At 44.5% G+C, this 18,124-nt stretch overlaps 1 protein-coding gene across 1 annotated transcript in view; it reads left to right on the forward strand.

Annotated features, from left to right (window-relative positions):
• LOC143934391 (F-box only protein 2-like) overlaps positions 1-741 on the forward strand; it is a 29,635-nt gene extending 28,894 nt beyond the window's left edge. Inside the window, exon 6 of the mRNA XM_077457959.1 lies at positions 324-741. Coding sequence (XP_077314085.1) covers positions 324-458 — 135 coding nt within the window. The 3' untranslated portion in view covers positions 459-741. The remainder of the gene's footprint in view (positions 1-323) is intronic.
• Positions 742-18,124: the final 17,383 nt, after the last annotated feature.

Below are 18,124 nucleotides of genomic sequence, written 5' to 3' on the forward strand. Positions count from 1 at the left end.
AACCTACCTGCATGTCTTTGGAGTGTGGGAGGAAACCGGAGTACCTGGAGGAAACCCACGCAGGCACAGGGAGAACATGCAAACTCCAAGCAGGAAGTGTCGTGGTTGGGATTTGAACCAGCAACCTTTTTTACTGCAAGGTGAGAGTGCTAACCACCACACCACTATGCCGCCGTTTTGTTGTCGGAAAGTCCAATCGTGTGTATGGGGGCTTAACTCTCTCCTCCTGGAATACTCTACCCTGCTGGAGGACTCTCCAGTATGATTTCTTAAATGTTTACTTGCGTTAATGTAATTTTTTTTATTGTCTTCTCTCACTGCAGATCACTCACACATTTTCTGGCTATGGTCCTGGAGTGCGCTTTGTCCAGTTCAAGCATGGCGGTCAGGACTCTGTGTTCTGGAAGGGCTGGTTCGGAGCCCGCGTGACCAACAGCTGCGTCAAAGTTGAAGCCTAAGACCCATCGCTGTCTGTCTGTTAAAAAAGACAACTAGAGTGTTAAAGTTTGAATCTATTTGATGACTGTCAGGGGAACACACTGTAGAGATGTAGATGTAGAGATGTACAGAATCCATAGACAAATATTAAAGTCAAGCTCTTTAGACCAGTTTTGAAGTATTAAAAAAACAGTATATGTAATTTAAAGCTGAAGTTTAATTTAAATTATATTTTGCCTTCCCTTCATCAAGATGCTAATGATGACATATATTTTTAAATAAAACCTTTCCGTTTTCACTATACACCTTATTTTAGACCCAGTGATTTCATCACTGCATCTCTGCAATACAGGCAGATCATAGATGCTGGGATAACGTTACCAGATTTTTTTTACTGACCATGGGCGCTTTTAAACTACACCCATATATTACACCCCCATTTGTAGTCACACCCACAATACCAGCCCCCCATTTTACACAATTCATTGGAAAAACTGAAAAATAGTGGGAGGTTCTTAAAGTGGTACAGTTAAATAAAAGCTGATTCAACTCTACTTTGGGTTCCAGAGTGCATAACACACAGACTGCAGGGGTCAGGAGTGCGCAACGCAGAATACTGGGATCAGGAGTGGGTCAAGCAGAATACAAGGATCAGGAGTGGGAAACGCAGAAAAGAGGGATCAGGAGTGAGTGATGCAGGATGTAGAGATCAGGAGTGGGTAACACAGAATACAATGATCGGGAGAGGGTAACTCAGAATACAGGGATCAGGAGTTGGAAACGCAGAAAACAGGAATAAGAAGTGAGTGATGCAGGATGCAGGTATCAGGAGTGGGAAATGTAAAATACAAGGATCAGGAGTGGAAAACACAGAATACAAGGATCAGGAGTGGGTAACACAGAATATGGTATATTTTTGGGAGCCAACACCCCTCAACACATATGGCCTGTTGGGTCTCCTGCACCCCCCAGTTGGTCAGTCAGGAGCCGTGCACTAACCCCATCTATGGAGCGGGCTTCCTCCGGGCGGCGGCTTCACACTGCGTTGTTCTTCCTCTGGTTCACCTGCGTGATTTCTCCTCCCTCCTCTTCCTAGGCCAATAGGATCACTTCCCCATTCAGCCAATCAGGAAAACCACTTCCTGATTGACCTGGAGGAGAATCGGTGTGACAATACCACACTGCGCCCCGAGCTTACCCTTTTTTGAAGTCTATTAGAGCCTCAGGTTCTAATCACAACCCTCGCTGTAATCCATGTATCCAGCGCCCCACATGTAGATAAGGGGGCTGGACACATGGATGGGGGAGTCGCCCCTAATGGAGCGGTCACCACTGTTCTTAGTCTTCATAATTGAAAGAACTGAAATCCAATGAATTAAAAGGTTGGGCCAACTGGGGAGGACTGATCTAGATGATGCTGTATATCCTCTGGCAAAGAGTTTTTGGAGTTGCTGCATCTTCTAATGCACATTGCGAACCAATTAATCTATACTGTTCAGTGCTGTCGTGCTAACATATTTCAACCATTCAGGACTGAAGTTTGAGGCTGGGTTCACGCCGCAGCACAGAGCGGCTCACAGCAGGGGTGCGTGCGTCTCCATTCACCATTTCAGGTCCGATTTCAGCATACATTTTTTGGCTGAATTCGGACCTGAAATGAACCAGAAGATGCACAGGACTACTGTGCAATTCACACCGCATCCGCCGCGGAGATGTGTGAACCCAGCCTCAAAGATTAGGGTTGCTACCAAACCTGAACACTTTTGCAGCACAAGGAAATTTTTTATTTATTTTTTTGCTGTAAACACTATAGGATTATAAAAGACCTGGGATACATTTGGGTGCCTAAATGGAGAGTAGTAATGTAGCGCACAGAGCATGCCTTGGCACACAGTGGGTGTGGCCAAATCACCCAACCACAGCCTGGTCTGAATAATCTGTCTGGGTTTCAGGTGGACTCAAACCCGGACACATGTTTCAAAACCCGAACTGTCCGGGTGAATCCTGGACAGGTGGCAACCCTGCTCAAAGTGTTTTGCCACTTTATATGAGAGCAGATCACAAGGAGGACCAAAGCTTGAAAGACAATCTGAATGTCCGTATCTATTTGTCCTCTAGTACACGCACACAGACAGCTCCCTGTAAATGTAGCAGATTAACAGAGGTATTGCATAAAGATACTTCTAGACTAATATGCTGTGGCATGTTATTGCCATCATCCCTGAATTATAGACCAAATTTTTGATACCTCAAAACTAAATGGGATTTTTAAGGCAATATATAAAGTATATAATACTTATAAAAAATATTTTTTTATTATAAATGCAAAAGAGGAAAAATACTATATATACATAAAAAGTCCATAATGTAACATTATTATATTGACATACAATAATGCATTGAACAATACAACATGCATGAATATATACGACAAACAAGCGGCTATTCCAACGCGTTTAGAAAAGTGCATATATATATATATAGTTTCTTCTTCAGGGAAACCACTCTCTGTAAGCACATAATGAACAATAAATATAAGACAGACCAAAAAATACACATAAAAAAATAACATTATATATAACATCAAGCACCAACATTTGACTACTCACATGTTCACCCTTTACATCAAAGGGACATTTCTCTCTCCTTCACCAGAACCGCCCAAAAAGGACAGCCCAAAAAGAAAGGATAATCTGTTGGTTTACCACTGCACTACAAAGCCCAGGAGTCAAGAAGACTCAACAATAGATGGAAAGAAACCTCCTTTTCACATGTCAAGTGGCTCAGATGTAAAGAAACCCCACAACAAATGAGCCCTCAGTTGCCAGGAAGACCTAAGGCAGAAAAAAGACAATGAGGATATTTTTAATTTTACTCTTACTTCACCACTTTTCTCAAAAAAAAAAAAAAAAAAGGGGGAAATTATATAGCTATTACTTTCAACAATATTGCGGTCCAAAATCAATAGACAAAAGAATCTCAATTACTAAGTCTTTCTGCCGATACAACCTGATCCTGGAAGTCCTGGAGACATGTGAGCAGTTCCCACCTGTTTGGGCTTCTGGTGTCTGCCTTAAATAGCCCAAATCAAGATGATTGGTGCCAAAAGATCCTCCAATCAAGAGATGCTCCTCGAATACAAAAGGGAGGAGCCTGCGGCACCTTTCTTTATTGACCATAAAACCCATAATCCGTATGAATCTAGGCAATCTAAAAAATTCCCCTTCAGCTATTCACCAAGAAAAATATTCCCCCTATATCCAACAACACCTCCTTACTGTTAATAAGCCCCATCAACGGAGGGTCTTTAACAACATTTGACATCATTATCACATGGTTTCATCGGGACATAATTCTCTCAAGCAGGATCTTTTGCCACTGTACTCCCGACACAGGTGAGCCCACCTATATGACTCAAGGGAAGGCTGGTGTGCACTGGTGTGAACCTGGGCTTAGTGATATAACTCTCAGCCAGTGAAAATGATAGCCTTTTTAAAGGCAACATTACATTTATACACAGTTTTAAGTGGGTGCAGCCTAGTAAATCTTCTATTCACAGTTGACAACAGCTAAATATGGCCGCAGTACTGGAAAAGATTATTTATGAACAATAGATCTCTGGAACATCAGCTCCCTGGAACAGCAATACACAGGAACAGCAGGTCCCTGGAACAGCAATACCCAGGAACAACAGATCCCTGGAACAGCAATACCCAGGAACAGCAGGTCTCTGGAACAGCAATACCCCGGAACAGCAGGTCTCTGGAACAGCAGGTCTCTGGAGCAGTAGGCCTTAAGAACAGCAGAATACAACCCTGGCCAAAAAGTTTTAAAAATGACACAAATATTAATTTATACAAAGTCTGCTGCCTCCGTTTTTTCTTGTTCAAACATTTTATTGAAAATACAATAGAGGTAATACAGGGTACAAAGTACAAAGGGACAAGGGAAAAGACATTCCCAAAATTCAAAAAAACAAATGAATCATGAAAGGCAATTGAAAAAGACAATTGGGACGCAGCCCATACAAAAAAAACAAAAAATTCCAGGTAATAACAATGCTGCCTCAGTTTTTATGATGGCAATGTGCATATACTCCAGAATGTTATGAAGAGTGATCAAATAAATTGCAATATTTTGAAAAGCGTCTCTTTGCTAAGAAAATTAACTTAATCCCATAAAAAACATTTCCACTGTATTTGTGAAGAAGGCTTTAGGGGGCCCAAGAACGTCCAGCAAACGCCAGTCGCCTATAGGTGATTCAGCTGCGGGATCAGGGCACCACCAGTGCAGAGCTTGCTCAGCAATGGCAAAAGGCAGGTGTGAGTACATCGGCACGCACAGTGAGGAGAAGACTTTTGGAGGATGGCCTGGTGTCAAGAAGGGCAGAAAAAAAGCCACTTCTCTTAAGGAAAAACATCAGGGACAGACTGATATTCTGCAAAAGCTACAGGGATTGGACTGCTAAGGACTTGGGTAAAGTCATTTTCTCTGATGAATCCCCTTTCTGATAGTTTGGGGCATCTGGAAAAAATCTTGACCAGAGAAGAAAAGGTGAGCGCTACCATCAGTCCTGTGTCATGCCAAAAGTAAAGCATCCTGGGATCCTTCATGTATGGGGTTCTTCTCAGCCAAGGGAGTGGGCTCACTCTCAATTTTGCCTAAGAACACAGCCATAAAGAAAGAATGGTACAAAAACATCCTCCTAGAGCGGTGATGGCCAACCTTGGCACCCCAGATGTTTTGGAACTACATTTCCCATGATGCTCATGCTCAATACAGTGTAATCTGATGCCTTAAACCAGTAGTCTCCAAACTGCGGCCCGGGGGCCTGGATGTGGCCCTTTGCTCAATTTTATCCAACCCTTGGTGCACAATTTCATCCAACAATGAGGCATAATTCTTCCCAATGACACCAACAATGACACCAACAATGGGGCACAGTTCGTCCCAATGACACCAATGATGGAGATTAATTCCTTTCACTGACACCAAAGATGTGGCATCGTTTACTCCCATTGATGCCAGGAAATTTTCTACTCCAGATGGTCACGGTCCAGCCCCTCTAAGGTCTGAAGGACAGTAAACTGACCCTTTGTCTAGAAAGTTTGGAGACCCCTGCCTTAAACAAACAAACCAAAAAGGTGCAAAGGCCTATTGCATTACCGCCATCATTTTAATGAATGTAAAACCAAGTTAGTGCATACTGATAGTTTCGAGGAACATGCCCTCTTCTTTTGCTTGAAACACATCAACAGTAGTTTGATTCACGTAAGAAACCTGAATGTTCTGTCTTCTGGATCACTGATCTGTTTCCTGGGTTTTGTATGTTTTTAAACCTTGGCTTTTGTGGGTATGCACTCACACTTGGCTTTACATTCAATAAAATAACGATGGTAATGCACTAGGCTTTTGTGCCCTTTTGCTTTGTTTGTTTATATCTTTCAAGATTCTCCAATCTCCAGAGGGCAGCGTTGGCTGAACGTTTCTATTTTTGGCATAGATCTAATAGTTATACTCTTAAGCCTCATACACACGATCGGACTTTGTACATATTTTTCCGTGGATTTTTGTACAAAGGGTGTCGGCCGTGAACTTTATTGCATACACACGGCAGGACTTTTTTAGCCACCTTTCACCAAATCACGTGTTTTTTTCTGCTCTTTACCACCACCTTTGGTCAACCTCTGTATTGTTGTCTGATCTTTTGCATTGGTTCTGAGCATGCGTGTTTGTACTTTGTACAAAAGTCCTATGGTTTTCTGTACACATGATCGGACTTTGCTCCATCGGACTTTTGTTGCCGGAAAGTTCTTCCATTCACACAGCCAACAAAAGTCCAATGAAAACCGAAAAAGTTTGTCCGATGGAGCGTACACACGGTCGGATGTTGCCTTAAAACAGCTAATTTGCATGTTTGTTGTCAAAAAAGTCAAATTGTGTGTATGGGCCTTTACAGTATCTGTCCAGCTTCACAAGTATCCCTGAGCGCTACGATGCCAAAGTGTTGATTCTAATCTGATGCCTTATCCGGAGACATACAATACATTTCTAAAGCAACAGTGTGATGTCCAGTTTTTGTAATGTTGGTAATAACTTTGCTAAATACTTCCGTGTTTCCCCAAAAATAAGACCGGGTTTTATATTAATTTTGGCTACAAAAAACACACTAGGGCTTATTTTCAGGGAATGTCTTATTTATTTACGGTATGTACAAAAAAAGTTTCTCCCCCTGTCAGCTCAGGAGTCAACATTGTGAAATTCTGTAATCCCAAAAATAAAACTTAGTTAAAGTCCTTGTAAAATCATGTAATCCGCTCTGTAAAAAGATTATGTGCAGTGGGTTTCCTTTGTGGAAAATACCTTATTTACAGCGCCCACGTGACTCGCCAACGCTCTTCTTCCCTGCTCCGAATACTGCAAAGGGAGAGGCCGAGATCCCCCCTGATGTCAGGCCACTCCGAGCACTGCAGAGGGATGGGCTGCTGACATCAGCTGGGATGAGAAGAGAAGAGCTCCAGCAGGTCACATGAGCGCCCAGTGGCGCTGTAAATAAGGTATTTTCTACAATGAATTTACACAAGTAGACACACTGCACATTATATAATCTTTTTACAGAATGAATTATATGATTTTACAAAGACTTTAGACTGGGTTCACACCTAATACCAATGTGGCTCCGAGCAGGGGTCCTGTGCATCCTGGTTCACCGTTTCAGGTCCGATTTCAGTCTGTATTTTTGGCTGAATTTGGACCTGCAATGGACCAAAAGACGCATAGGGCTCCTGTGAAAATTTGCACCGGAGCCGCATCGGAGATATGTGAACCGATCACAATCTCCTGCTATTGCGAATCAACATGGGGACAAAGTGCTTTGGGGTGGGGGCGCGCGGTGTAGGGGGTTCCCCTTAAAATCCATACCAGACCTAAGGGCCTGGTATGCTCTCGGAGGGGGAACCTACGCCAAAATTTTTTAAATAAATTTGGCGTGGAGTTCCCTCTTGAGAGCTGATAAATGTTGTCCGACCTGAGGTGACTAGGGGCGACCTGAAGTCGGATCTGAGTTGCTCCTGCGTGAACGGACCCTTAGGGGTGTACTCACGGCGGTTTAGACATTAATAGCTGTGTGTTGAGTTATTTTGAGAGGACAGCTAATTTATACTGTTATACAAGATGTACACTCACTACTTTACATTGTAGCCAAGTGTCATTTCTTCAGTGTTGTCACATGAAAAGGTAGAATAAAATATTTTCAAAAATGTGAGGGGTGTACTCACTTTTGTGAGATACTGTATATTCATAATAACAATTCGTAGTTCAGAAATTCGTTTGTCTATTGAATCCATTAACACACACACAATGACAATATCTCTTCTCTGCTCAAATACAATACAACATCCTTCTCCCTCAGTTCTCAGGAATGCACTTTGCCAGTAATCCAACCTCCAGAACAAAATGAATCAGCTGATTGGACTGTAAGATTTATACTGAGTAAACCTTTTGTTTCATTAGACCTTTAACATATTATCAAATCATGCCAAATTCATTCGTTATTTTCTTATCATTTCTTTCGTATTAGTTGAAATTCCTTATTATTTTCTTTGGACATTTGGATGCATCCGAATGTCCAAAAGAACGAGAATGTCTACTGCCCATATGCTAAACATTTTGCTTTACTTTGTGGGTAGCTGTGAGCCGGTAGCTTTTGCCCTGCAGTAAACTGCTGTGAAGGGGGCAATGTGCGTTTCATTGCAAAGCATTGTTTACTTTTTTTTAAAAATTTAAACTTTATTTAAAGTGCACAAAGTGACAATTTATTGTTGTTTCTGCACAATAGCATTGTGCATCGTGCTGCAATGCAATGACATGTGGTTCCATCCAGTGCACTGCAGGAAATTCAACATGTCTGCATTTCTCCACAATTGTTTTCTATGTGTTCTTACAGTGATTGATAGTTATCTCTTACAGAAAAACGCCACTGTATAAAGGCAAACCTATTAACTCATCACTTGTTTCGATGATCCTCATGATTTCAGCTGGGCTCTGTTAAGCCTCATATACACGATCGGACTTTGTACAAACTTTCCGTGGATTTCTGTACAAAGGGCGTTGCCCGTGAACACGAGACGCAGATGCAAACTCTGCTGGACACATGTTTTTAAAAGCTGAAACCGGCGTTTAGAAACGCGCGTTTTGCAGCGATTTTTACCGCGATTTAGCGGCGTTTTACCGCGTTTGCGTCTAGAAGCGTTTAGTTAAGCTAACATCATAGACCCTCCCCAGCTCAAAAAACTGTATTATTAACTATTTCAGCAATTTTGTGAGACCAGAGTGAGTAGCAGCAGCTGTGAGAGCTGCAGTGTACTTGTATTTAGCGTGTCACTTGCCACGGCACCTGCCACAAGTTGTGGATAGTCCACTTGCCACGTGACTTGCCACGTCACTTGCCACGTCATCTGCCACAAGTTGTGGATTGTCCAACTGCCACGTCACCTGCCACAAGTTGTGGATTGTCCACTTGCCACGTGACTTGCCACATCACCTGCCACGTCACCTGCCACAAGTTTTGGATTGTCCACTTGCCACGTCACTTGCCATGTCACTTGCCACAAGTTGGGGATTGTCCACTTGCCACGTCACCTGCCACAAGTTGTGGATTGTCCACTTGCCACGTCACTTGCCACATCACCTGCCACGTCACTTGCCACGAGATGTGGATTGTCCACTTTCCACGTCACCTGCCATGCCACCTGCCACAAGTTGTGGATTGTCCACTTGCCACGTCACCAGCCACATCACCTGCCACAAGTTGTGGATTGTCCACTTGCCACGTCACCAGCCACATCACCTACCACAAGTTGTGGATTGTCCAATTGCCACGTGACTTGCCACATCACCTGCCACGTCACTTGCCACATCACCTGCCACAAGTTGTGGATTGTCTACTTGCCACGTCACTTGCCACATCACCTGCCACGTCACTTGCCACGTAACATGCCACAAGTTGTGGATTGTCCACTTGCCACGTCACCTGCCACGTCACTTGCCACAAGTTGTGGATTGTCCACTTGCCACGTCACCTGCCACGTCACTTGCCACATCACCTGCCACAAGTTTTGGATTGTCCACTTGCCACGTCACCTGCCACAAGTTGGGGATTGTCCACTTGCCACATCACCTGCCACGTCACTTGCCACATCACCTGCCATGTCACTTGCCACAAGATGTGGATTGTCCACTTTCCATGTCACCTGCCATGCCACCTGCCACAAGTTGTGGATTGTCCACTTGCCATGTCACCAGCCACATCACCTGCCACAAGTTGTGGATTTCCACTTGCCACATCACCTGCCACGTCACTTGCCACGTCACCTGCCACAAGTTGTGGATTGTCCACTTGCCACGTCACCTGCCACGTCACTTACCACGTCACCTGCCACAAGTTTTGGATTGTCCACTTGCCACGTCAGCTGCCACGTCACTTGCCACAAGATGTGGATTGTCCACTTGTCACATCACCTGTCACGTCACTTGCCACATCACCTGCCACAAGTTGTGGATTGTCCACTTGCCACGTCACTTGCCACATCACCTGCCACGTCACTTGCCACAAGATGTGGATTGTCCACTTTCCACGTCACCTGCCATGCCACCTGCCACAAGTTGTGGATTGTCCACTTGCCACATCACCAGCCACATCACCTGCCACAAGTTGTGGATTGTCCACTTGCCACACCACTTTCCACGTCACCTGCCACATCACCTGCCACAAGTTGTGGATTGTCCACTTGCCACGTCACTTGCCACATCACCTGCCACGTCACTTGCCACAAGATGTGGATTGTCCACTTTCCATGTCACCTGCCATGCCACCTGCCACAAGTTGTGGATTGTCCCCTTGCCACGTCACTTGCCACGTCCCCTGCCACGTCACCTGCCACAAGTGGATTGTCCACTTGCCACATCACTTGCCACATCACCTGCCACAAGTTGTGGATTGTCCACTTGCCACGTCACTTGCCACGTCCCCTGCCACAAGTGGATTGTCCACTTGCCACGTCACTTGCCACGTCCCCTGCCACAAGTGGATTGTCCACTTCCACATCACTTGCCACGTCACCTGCCACAAGTTATGGATTGTCCACTTGCCACGTCACATGCCAGTCACCTGCCACAAGTTGTGGATTTTCCACTTGCCACGTCACCTGCCAGGTCACTTGCCGCGTCACCTGCCAGGTCAATTGCCACGTCACCTGCCACAAGTTGTGGATTGTCCACTTTCCACGTCACTTGCCACTTCACCTGCCACGTCACTTGCCACAAGTTGTGGATTGTCCACTTGCCACATCACTTGCCACCTGCCATGTCACTTGCCACAAGTTGTGGATTGTCCACTTGCCACGTCACTTGCCACCTGCCATGTCACTTGCCTCAAGTTGTGGATTGTCCACTTGCAATTGCAATTGTTTAAAATATTTTTCTAATGGTTTTTCATCATTTGCAATCATTTTTGAGATTTTTAATGTAAAAAAAAGGGTCACCTTTAAAAACGCTTATAAACGAAAACGCGGCAAAACGCGCTAGCAGCGTTTTGCTGCGTTTTACCGCGTTTTGCCGCGTTTTGCGTCTGAAACGTGGAAACTTTTGCGTCTGAACCCTTTTTTATGCTTCTGGAAAAACGAGGTTAAACGCAACTGCATAAAAACGGCAAAAAACGAGACTGTGTGCATGGATACATAGGATAACATTGAATGAGTTCAGGAGCAGTTGAAAAAAGTGTCCAACTGCCTCTGAACACGCGTTTAACTGCGTCTCGTGTGCATGAGGCCTTACGCATACACACGATCAGACTTTTTCCACCAACTTTCATCAAATCACGTGGTTTTTCTGCTCTTTACCGCCACCTTTGGTCAACTTCTGTATTATTGTCTGATCTTTTGCATTGGTTCTGAGCATGCGTGTTTGTAAAGTCCGATGGTTTTCTGTACACACGATGGGACTTTGCTCCATCGGACTTAAGTTGTCGAAAAGTTTGTCTATTCACACAGCCATTTGTCCGATGAAAACCGAAAAAGTTTGTCCAATGGAGCGTACTCACGGTCGGATGTTGCTTTAAAACAGCTAATTTGCATGTTTGTTTTCAAAAAGTCTGATTGTGTGTGTACGGGCCTCAACTCTTATGTTTGGTATGCAAATATAAGCACCTGGCTTTTTTTGGTTTTTGGTATTTATTTTTTATTTTTTTAGTATTTTTAATTTTTTTGGTATTTTTTTAAGCTTTGACATTTAATGTGGAGCATGAAACAATGTGTCAAAACTTCAGAAGAATTAATTCAAGAAAAGACAGCGTTTGAGAAATGCAGGCTGGGAATGGAGCTGCACAGAGACAGGTGTCAGTTAAAATGCAGAGCCAGTCACTTTGGAGGCGCGTTATTACAGCCAGCATCATTCAGAATGATCACCATCCAGGCACAGATTATAAATCATGGTAGACCCGTGTTTACGACATTCCGATCAGTAAAACAGCAGCAAATGAAAAGAGGGGGAGTAACACATTCATCATATAAGCTGATGGAACGCAATGTAAATCCAAAGGCAGATTTATTGTATTTACTTATCATGTTTATTGGAGCTGATTCATAAAGAGCAGAGCAAAAGGATGATGCGGAATCTCCCCGCTGCGGGCAAATAAGGCAAGCTACCATCCGTCATGCCATCCGGATGGCCAAAAATAATTAATTTGTTTTCCTTCGTTTCATCATAATTTCCTTTTTTTTTTTCCATTTTACAAACATCTGACATTGAAAGAAGTAATGTCAGAGTGAAAGAAGAATTCCAGGTATGGCATTATTGAAATCGTTGCATGGAGCAATGGGGGTTATTTTACGAAAAGGCAAATCCACTTTGCACTGCAAGTGCACTTGGAAGTGCAGTCGCTCTAAATCTAAGGGGTAGATCTGAAATTAGTGGCAGCTCTGCTGATTTTATCACCCAATCATGTGCAAGCTAAAATGCTGTTTTTTTATTTTCCTTGCATGTCCCCCTCGGATCTACAGCGACTTTACTTCCAAGTGCACTTGCAGTGCAAATTTGAGTTTCCTTTAATAAATAACCCCCAATGTAACAATGTACAGTCATGGCCAAATATGCAACCCAATGGTGCATCATCTAACACAATGCACCCCTGCATTTCTGTTAGATAATGCACCACTTCACCCAGAAAATTGTTACAATTACAAATGTTTAGGCATTCTCATGTTAATTTATTTTGTTTGTATTGGTATGACATAAACAAAAAGCCAAATCTGACACATTCCACGCAAAACTCCAAAAACGGACTGGACAAATGATTGGCATCTTCTCAGAATTGTAAGAATTCATTGCAAGTTTGTGATGCTCCTGTAATTTGTAATCAAACTCACCTGTATCAATTAACAGGTGCCGACAATATAGATATCACATGAGCAATCAGTTAAAATGGTGAAAAATGTACTCAACCTTTCTGTTGTGTGTCTCTGTGTGCCACATGGAGCATGGAGAAGAGAAAGAGCAGTGAAGAATTGTCTGAGGTTTTGAGAACACAAATTGTGGAAAAAGATGCACAATCTCAAGGTTACAAGTCTATCTCCAGAGAGGTTCCTGTAGCCACTGTGCGCAGCATTGTCAAGAAGTTTACAGCCCATGGCACTGTAGCTAATCTCCCTGGACATGGACAAAAAAGAAAAACAGATCAAAGAGTTTGCCAAAACTTACCTGAGGAAGCCAACAGAATGTGCTGTGAACAGATGGAACAGCTTTTTGGTAAAAACCATTGTTCTACTTTTCAGAAAAATAAATAAGGCCTTTAAAGAAAAGAATACAGTACCTACAGTCTAACATGGTGGAGGTTCACTGATGTTTTGCATTTGTTTTGTGCCAAGGTTGGGCTCTCAGCCCTTCCTTCTCTGTGCTCAGGTTGCTCAGCTGTCGGTTAATTACCAGTACTTATCGTTCCACAGTGGCTCACATGTTGATCATCTCCTGCTCATCAGTCAAGCCCACAGCTTGTGGATTGTCCACTTGCCACGTCACTTGCCACCTGCCATGTCACTTGCCTCAAGTTGTGGATTGTCCACTTGCAATTGCAAATGAGAAATACAGGGGTGCCAATATTTTTGGTCATCATGACTGTATATACCATACTAGACATGTGCAAAAGGAAAAAATGTGTTTAGTTTAGTTTCGTTTTAATTTGTTAATTAATTAATTTCGTTTAGTTATATTAGTTAAATTAGTTAAATTTGTTTTTGGATTTCGTTTCGTTTTCTACTGAATTCGAAAAATCGGTCGCATTCGAAAATATTTCAACCAAATTCGAAAATATTTCTACCGGATTTGAAATTATTTCAACATGATTCGAAATTATTTCAACTGCATTGGAAACTATTTCAACCGGTTTGAAAATATTTTGTGACCCGACTTTAGGGCCATGTATCTCAGGGTCACTTGGTGATAGAAACCCAAAATTTTGTAGTGCTAGTTCTATTGTGTTTGTATACCAAATTTGGTGTTTCTAGCTATAAGTGACCCCGAGATACTTGGCCCCAAAGTCGGGTCACAAAATGTCATTCTCTGCTGCAGAAAAGTACTTGACATTTTGAGACCCGACTTTGGGGCCCTGTAACTCGGGTTCACTTGGTGCTAGAAACCCCAAACTGCATATTGCCAATATCTGGGGTCACTTGGTGGCAGGTGATGTGGCAAGTGGACAATCCACAACTTGGCCATGTGGCACTCGTGGCCGGCCACGTGGCACTTGGGGCAGGTCACGTGGCACTCGTGGCAGGTCACGTGGCATTCGTGGCCGGCCATGTGGCTCTCGTGGCAGGTCACGTGGCACTTGTGGCAGGTGTCATGGCAAGTGGACAATAGTGATGGCCGAACGGTTCGCCCGGCGGTCGTTTCGCGGCGAATTTCCGACTTTCGCCGTCCGCGGGTTCGAACGCCTTTTTCCGTCGTTCGCCCCGGCGGACTTACGTGTTTAATGTATACAAGAACTTTAACCTTTCGTGACACGTTTATCATGTGTTACAGGACAACCAATTGAGACATGACAGCTCATGGACACTTGGACATTCCCCCTAACCTATAAATACACCCGATCCGGTGGCCATTTTACATTCTTTCTTCTGTCACTGTAGGGAAAGGATCCTGTGTGGAGTAGGGACAGAGAAAACGCTAGCTATTTGGTACACAAAAGTTCTTTTCAGGACTGGTATAGGTGTTAGGTCAGCAGCCTGAGTTTCTTTTGTCAGTTTAGATAAAGGGACAGAGCGCTGTATGCTGCTATTTTAGGGACAGCTCAGCCAGATTAGTCTTTCTTCATCATCATCATCATCATCATCATTAGCTGTTACTATCAGGTCCACAAAAGAGCTGTTCCAGCTAATCGTTCCAGCCTACTCTTTTTTGCCAATTTGTATAGGGACAGGCAGGAAGCAGTGTGTCAGGCAGTGAGGATAATTTTAAAGACTTGCTGTTACTATTAGTTCCACAAAGGTTCTTTTCAGGACTGGTATCAGTGGTACGGTAATAGGCTTGTACACGTATAATATTCTTTCTTCCAAATATAGAAAGAATATTATACTTGACTGCTGCCCTTCTGCTGCAGTCTGCTAATCATTCACAACTCACTTGTTCCACAAAGCTCTTTATCAGGACTGGTAACTTGGTCTGTCTAGGGTGCTACGGTACATAGGCTTGGGTGCGGTACAGTCTGCTGTTCTGTAAGGACCGCTATCGGTCCACAATACATAGGGTTGCCGTGCACTACTGCTGACCGCTGCCCTATACTGCAGCAGTCCTTCATTGGTATAGGGACTGACGTACAGTCTGCTAATCACTAACACACAACCTGCTTGGTCCACAAAAGTTCTTATAAGGACTGGTAACTTGGTATAGGGTGCTACGGTACATAGGCCTGAGTGCGTTACAGTCTGCTGTTCTGTAAGGACCGCTATCGGTCCACAATACATAGGGTTGCCGTGCACTACTGCTGACCGCTGCCCTATACTGCAGCAGTCCTTCAGCGGTATAGGGACTGACGCACAGTCTGCTAAACACTAACACACAACCTGCTTGGTCCACAAAAGTTTTTATAAGGACTGGTAACTTGGTATAGGGTGCTACGGTACATAGGCCTGAGTGCAGTACAGTCTGCTGTTCTGTAAGGACCGCTATCGGTCCACAATACATAGGGTTGCCGTGCACTACTGCTGACCGCTGCCCTATACTGCAGCAGTCCTTCATTGGTATAGGGACTGACGTACAGTCTGCTAATCACTAACACACAACCTGCTTGGTCCACAAAAGTTCTTATAAGGACTGGTAACTTGGTATAGGGTGCTACGGTACATAGGCCTGAGTGCGTTACAGTCTGCTGTTCTGTAAGGACCGCTATCGGTCCACAATACATAGGGTTGCCGTGCACTACTGCTGACCGCTGCCCTATACTGCAGCAGTCCTTCATTGGTATAGGGACTGACGTACAGTCTGCTAATCACTAACACACAACCTGCTTGTTCCACAAAAGTTCTTATAAGGACTGGTAACTTGGTATAGGGTGCTACGGTACATAGGCCTGAGTGCGTTACAGTCTGCTGTTCTGTAAGGACCGCTATCGGTCCACAATACATAGGGTTGCCGTGCACTACTGCTGACCGCTGCCCTATACTGCAGCAGTCCTTCATTGGTATAGGGACTGACGTACAGTCTGCTAATCACTAACACACAACCTGCTTGGTCCACAAAAGTTCTTATAAGGACTGGTAACTTGGTATAGGGTGCTACGGTACATAGGCCTGAGTGCGTTACAGTCTGCTGTTCTGTAAGGACCGCTATCGGTCCACAATACATAGGGTTGCCGTGCACTACTGCTGACCGCTGCCCTATACTGCAGCAGTCCTTCAGCGGTATAGGGACTGACGCACAGTCTGCTAAACACTAACACACAACCTGCTTGGTCCACAAAAGTTTTTATAAGGACTGGTAACTTGGTATAGGGTGCTACGGTACATAGGCCTGAGTGCGTTACAGTCTGCTGTTCTGTAAGGACCGCTATCGGTCCACAATACATAGGGTTGCCGTGCACTACTGCTGACCGCTGCCCTATACTGCAGCAGTCCTTCATTGGTATAGGGACTGACGTACAGTCTGCTAATCACTAACACACAACCTGCTTGTTCCACAAAAGTTCTTATAAGGACTGGTAACTTGGTATAGGGTGCTACGGTACATAGGCCTGAGTGCGTTACAGTCTGCTGTTCTGTAAGGACCGCTATCGGTCCACAATACATAGGGTTGCCGTGCACTACTGCTGACCGCTGCCCTATACTGCAGCAGTCCTTCATTGGTATAGGGACTGACGTACAGTCTGCTAATCACTAACACACAACCTGCTTGTTCCACAAAAGTTCTTATAAGGACTGGTAACTTGGTATAGGGTGCTACGGTACATAGGCCTGAGTGCGTTACAGTCTGCTGTTCTGTAAGGACCGCTATCGGTCCACAATACATAGGGTTGCCGTGCACTACTGCTGACCGCTGCCCTATACTGCAGCAGTCCTTCATTGGTATAGGGACTGACGTACAGTCTGCTAATCACTAACACACAACCTGCTTGGTCCACAAAAGTTCTTATAAGGACTGGTAACTTGGTATAGGGTGCTACGGTACATAGGCCTGAGTGCGTTACAGTCTGCTGTTCTGTAAGGACCGCTATCGGTCCACAATACATAGGGTTGCCGTGCACTACTGCTGACCGCTGCCCTATACTGCAGCAGTCCTTCAGCGGTATAGGGACTGACGCACAGTCTGCTAAACACTAACACACAACCTGCTTGGTCCACAAAAGTTTTTATAAGGACTGGTAACTTGGTATAGGGTGCTACGGTACATAGGCCTGAGTGCGTTACAGTCTGCTGTTCTGTAAGGACCGCTATCGGTCCACAATACATAGGGTTGCCGTGCACTACTGCTGACCGCTGCCCTATACTGCAGCAGTCCTTCATTGGTATAGGGACTGACGTACAGTCTGCTAATCACTAACACACAACCTGCTTGGTCCACAAAAGTTCTTATAAGGACTGGTAACTTGGTATAGGGTGCTACGGTACATAGGCTTGAGTGCGGTACAGTCTGCTGTTCTGTAAGGACCGCTATCGGTCCACAATAGATAGGGTTGACGTGCACCACTGCTGACCGCTGCCCTATACTGCAGCAGTCCTTCAGCGGTATAGGGACTGACGTACAGTCTGCTAAACACTAATACACAACCTGCTTGGTCCACAAAAGTTCTTATAAGGACTGGTAACTTGGTATAGGGTGCTACGGTACATAGGCTTGAGTGCGGTACAGTCTGCTGTTCTGTAAGGACCGCTATAGGTCCACAATAGATAGGGTTGACGTGCACCACTGCTGACCGCTCACCTATACTGCAGCAGTCCTTCAGCGGTATAGGGACTAAGAGTTTTGTCACAGGGTCATTTAAAAAATGACATGCAGAGGAAGAGGCAGGCCCTTCCGCAGGGGTGGTAGGGGTAGGGCAGGAGCAACAGGCTTGAGCCAAAGTGGGAAGTTGCAGAAGGTGCGTTCAATTACTTTAAAGGATGCACCAGACTTGGTTGAGTGGCTCGCTCAGCCTTACTCT

The sequence above is a fragment of the Lithobates pipiens genome, unplaced genomic scaffold (assembly GCF_037356315.1).
Source record: "Lithobates pipiens isolate NorthernLeopardFrog02 unplaced genomic scaffold, aLitPip1_a1.2 Scaffold_27, whole genome shotgun sequence".
In the NCBI taxonomy this organism is placed as follows: Eukaryota; Metazoa; Chordata; class Amphibia; order Anura; family Ranidae; genus Lithobates; species Lithobates pipiens.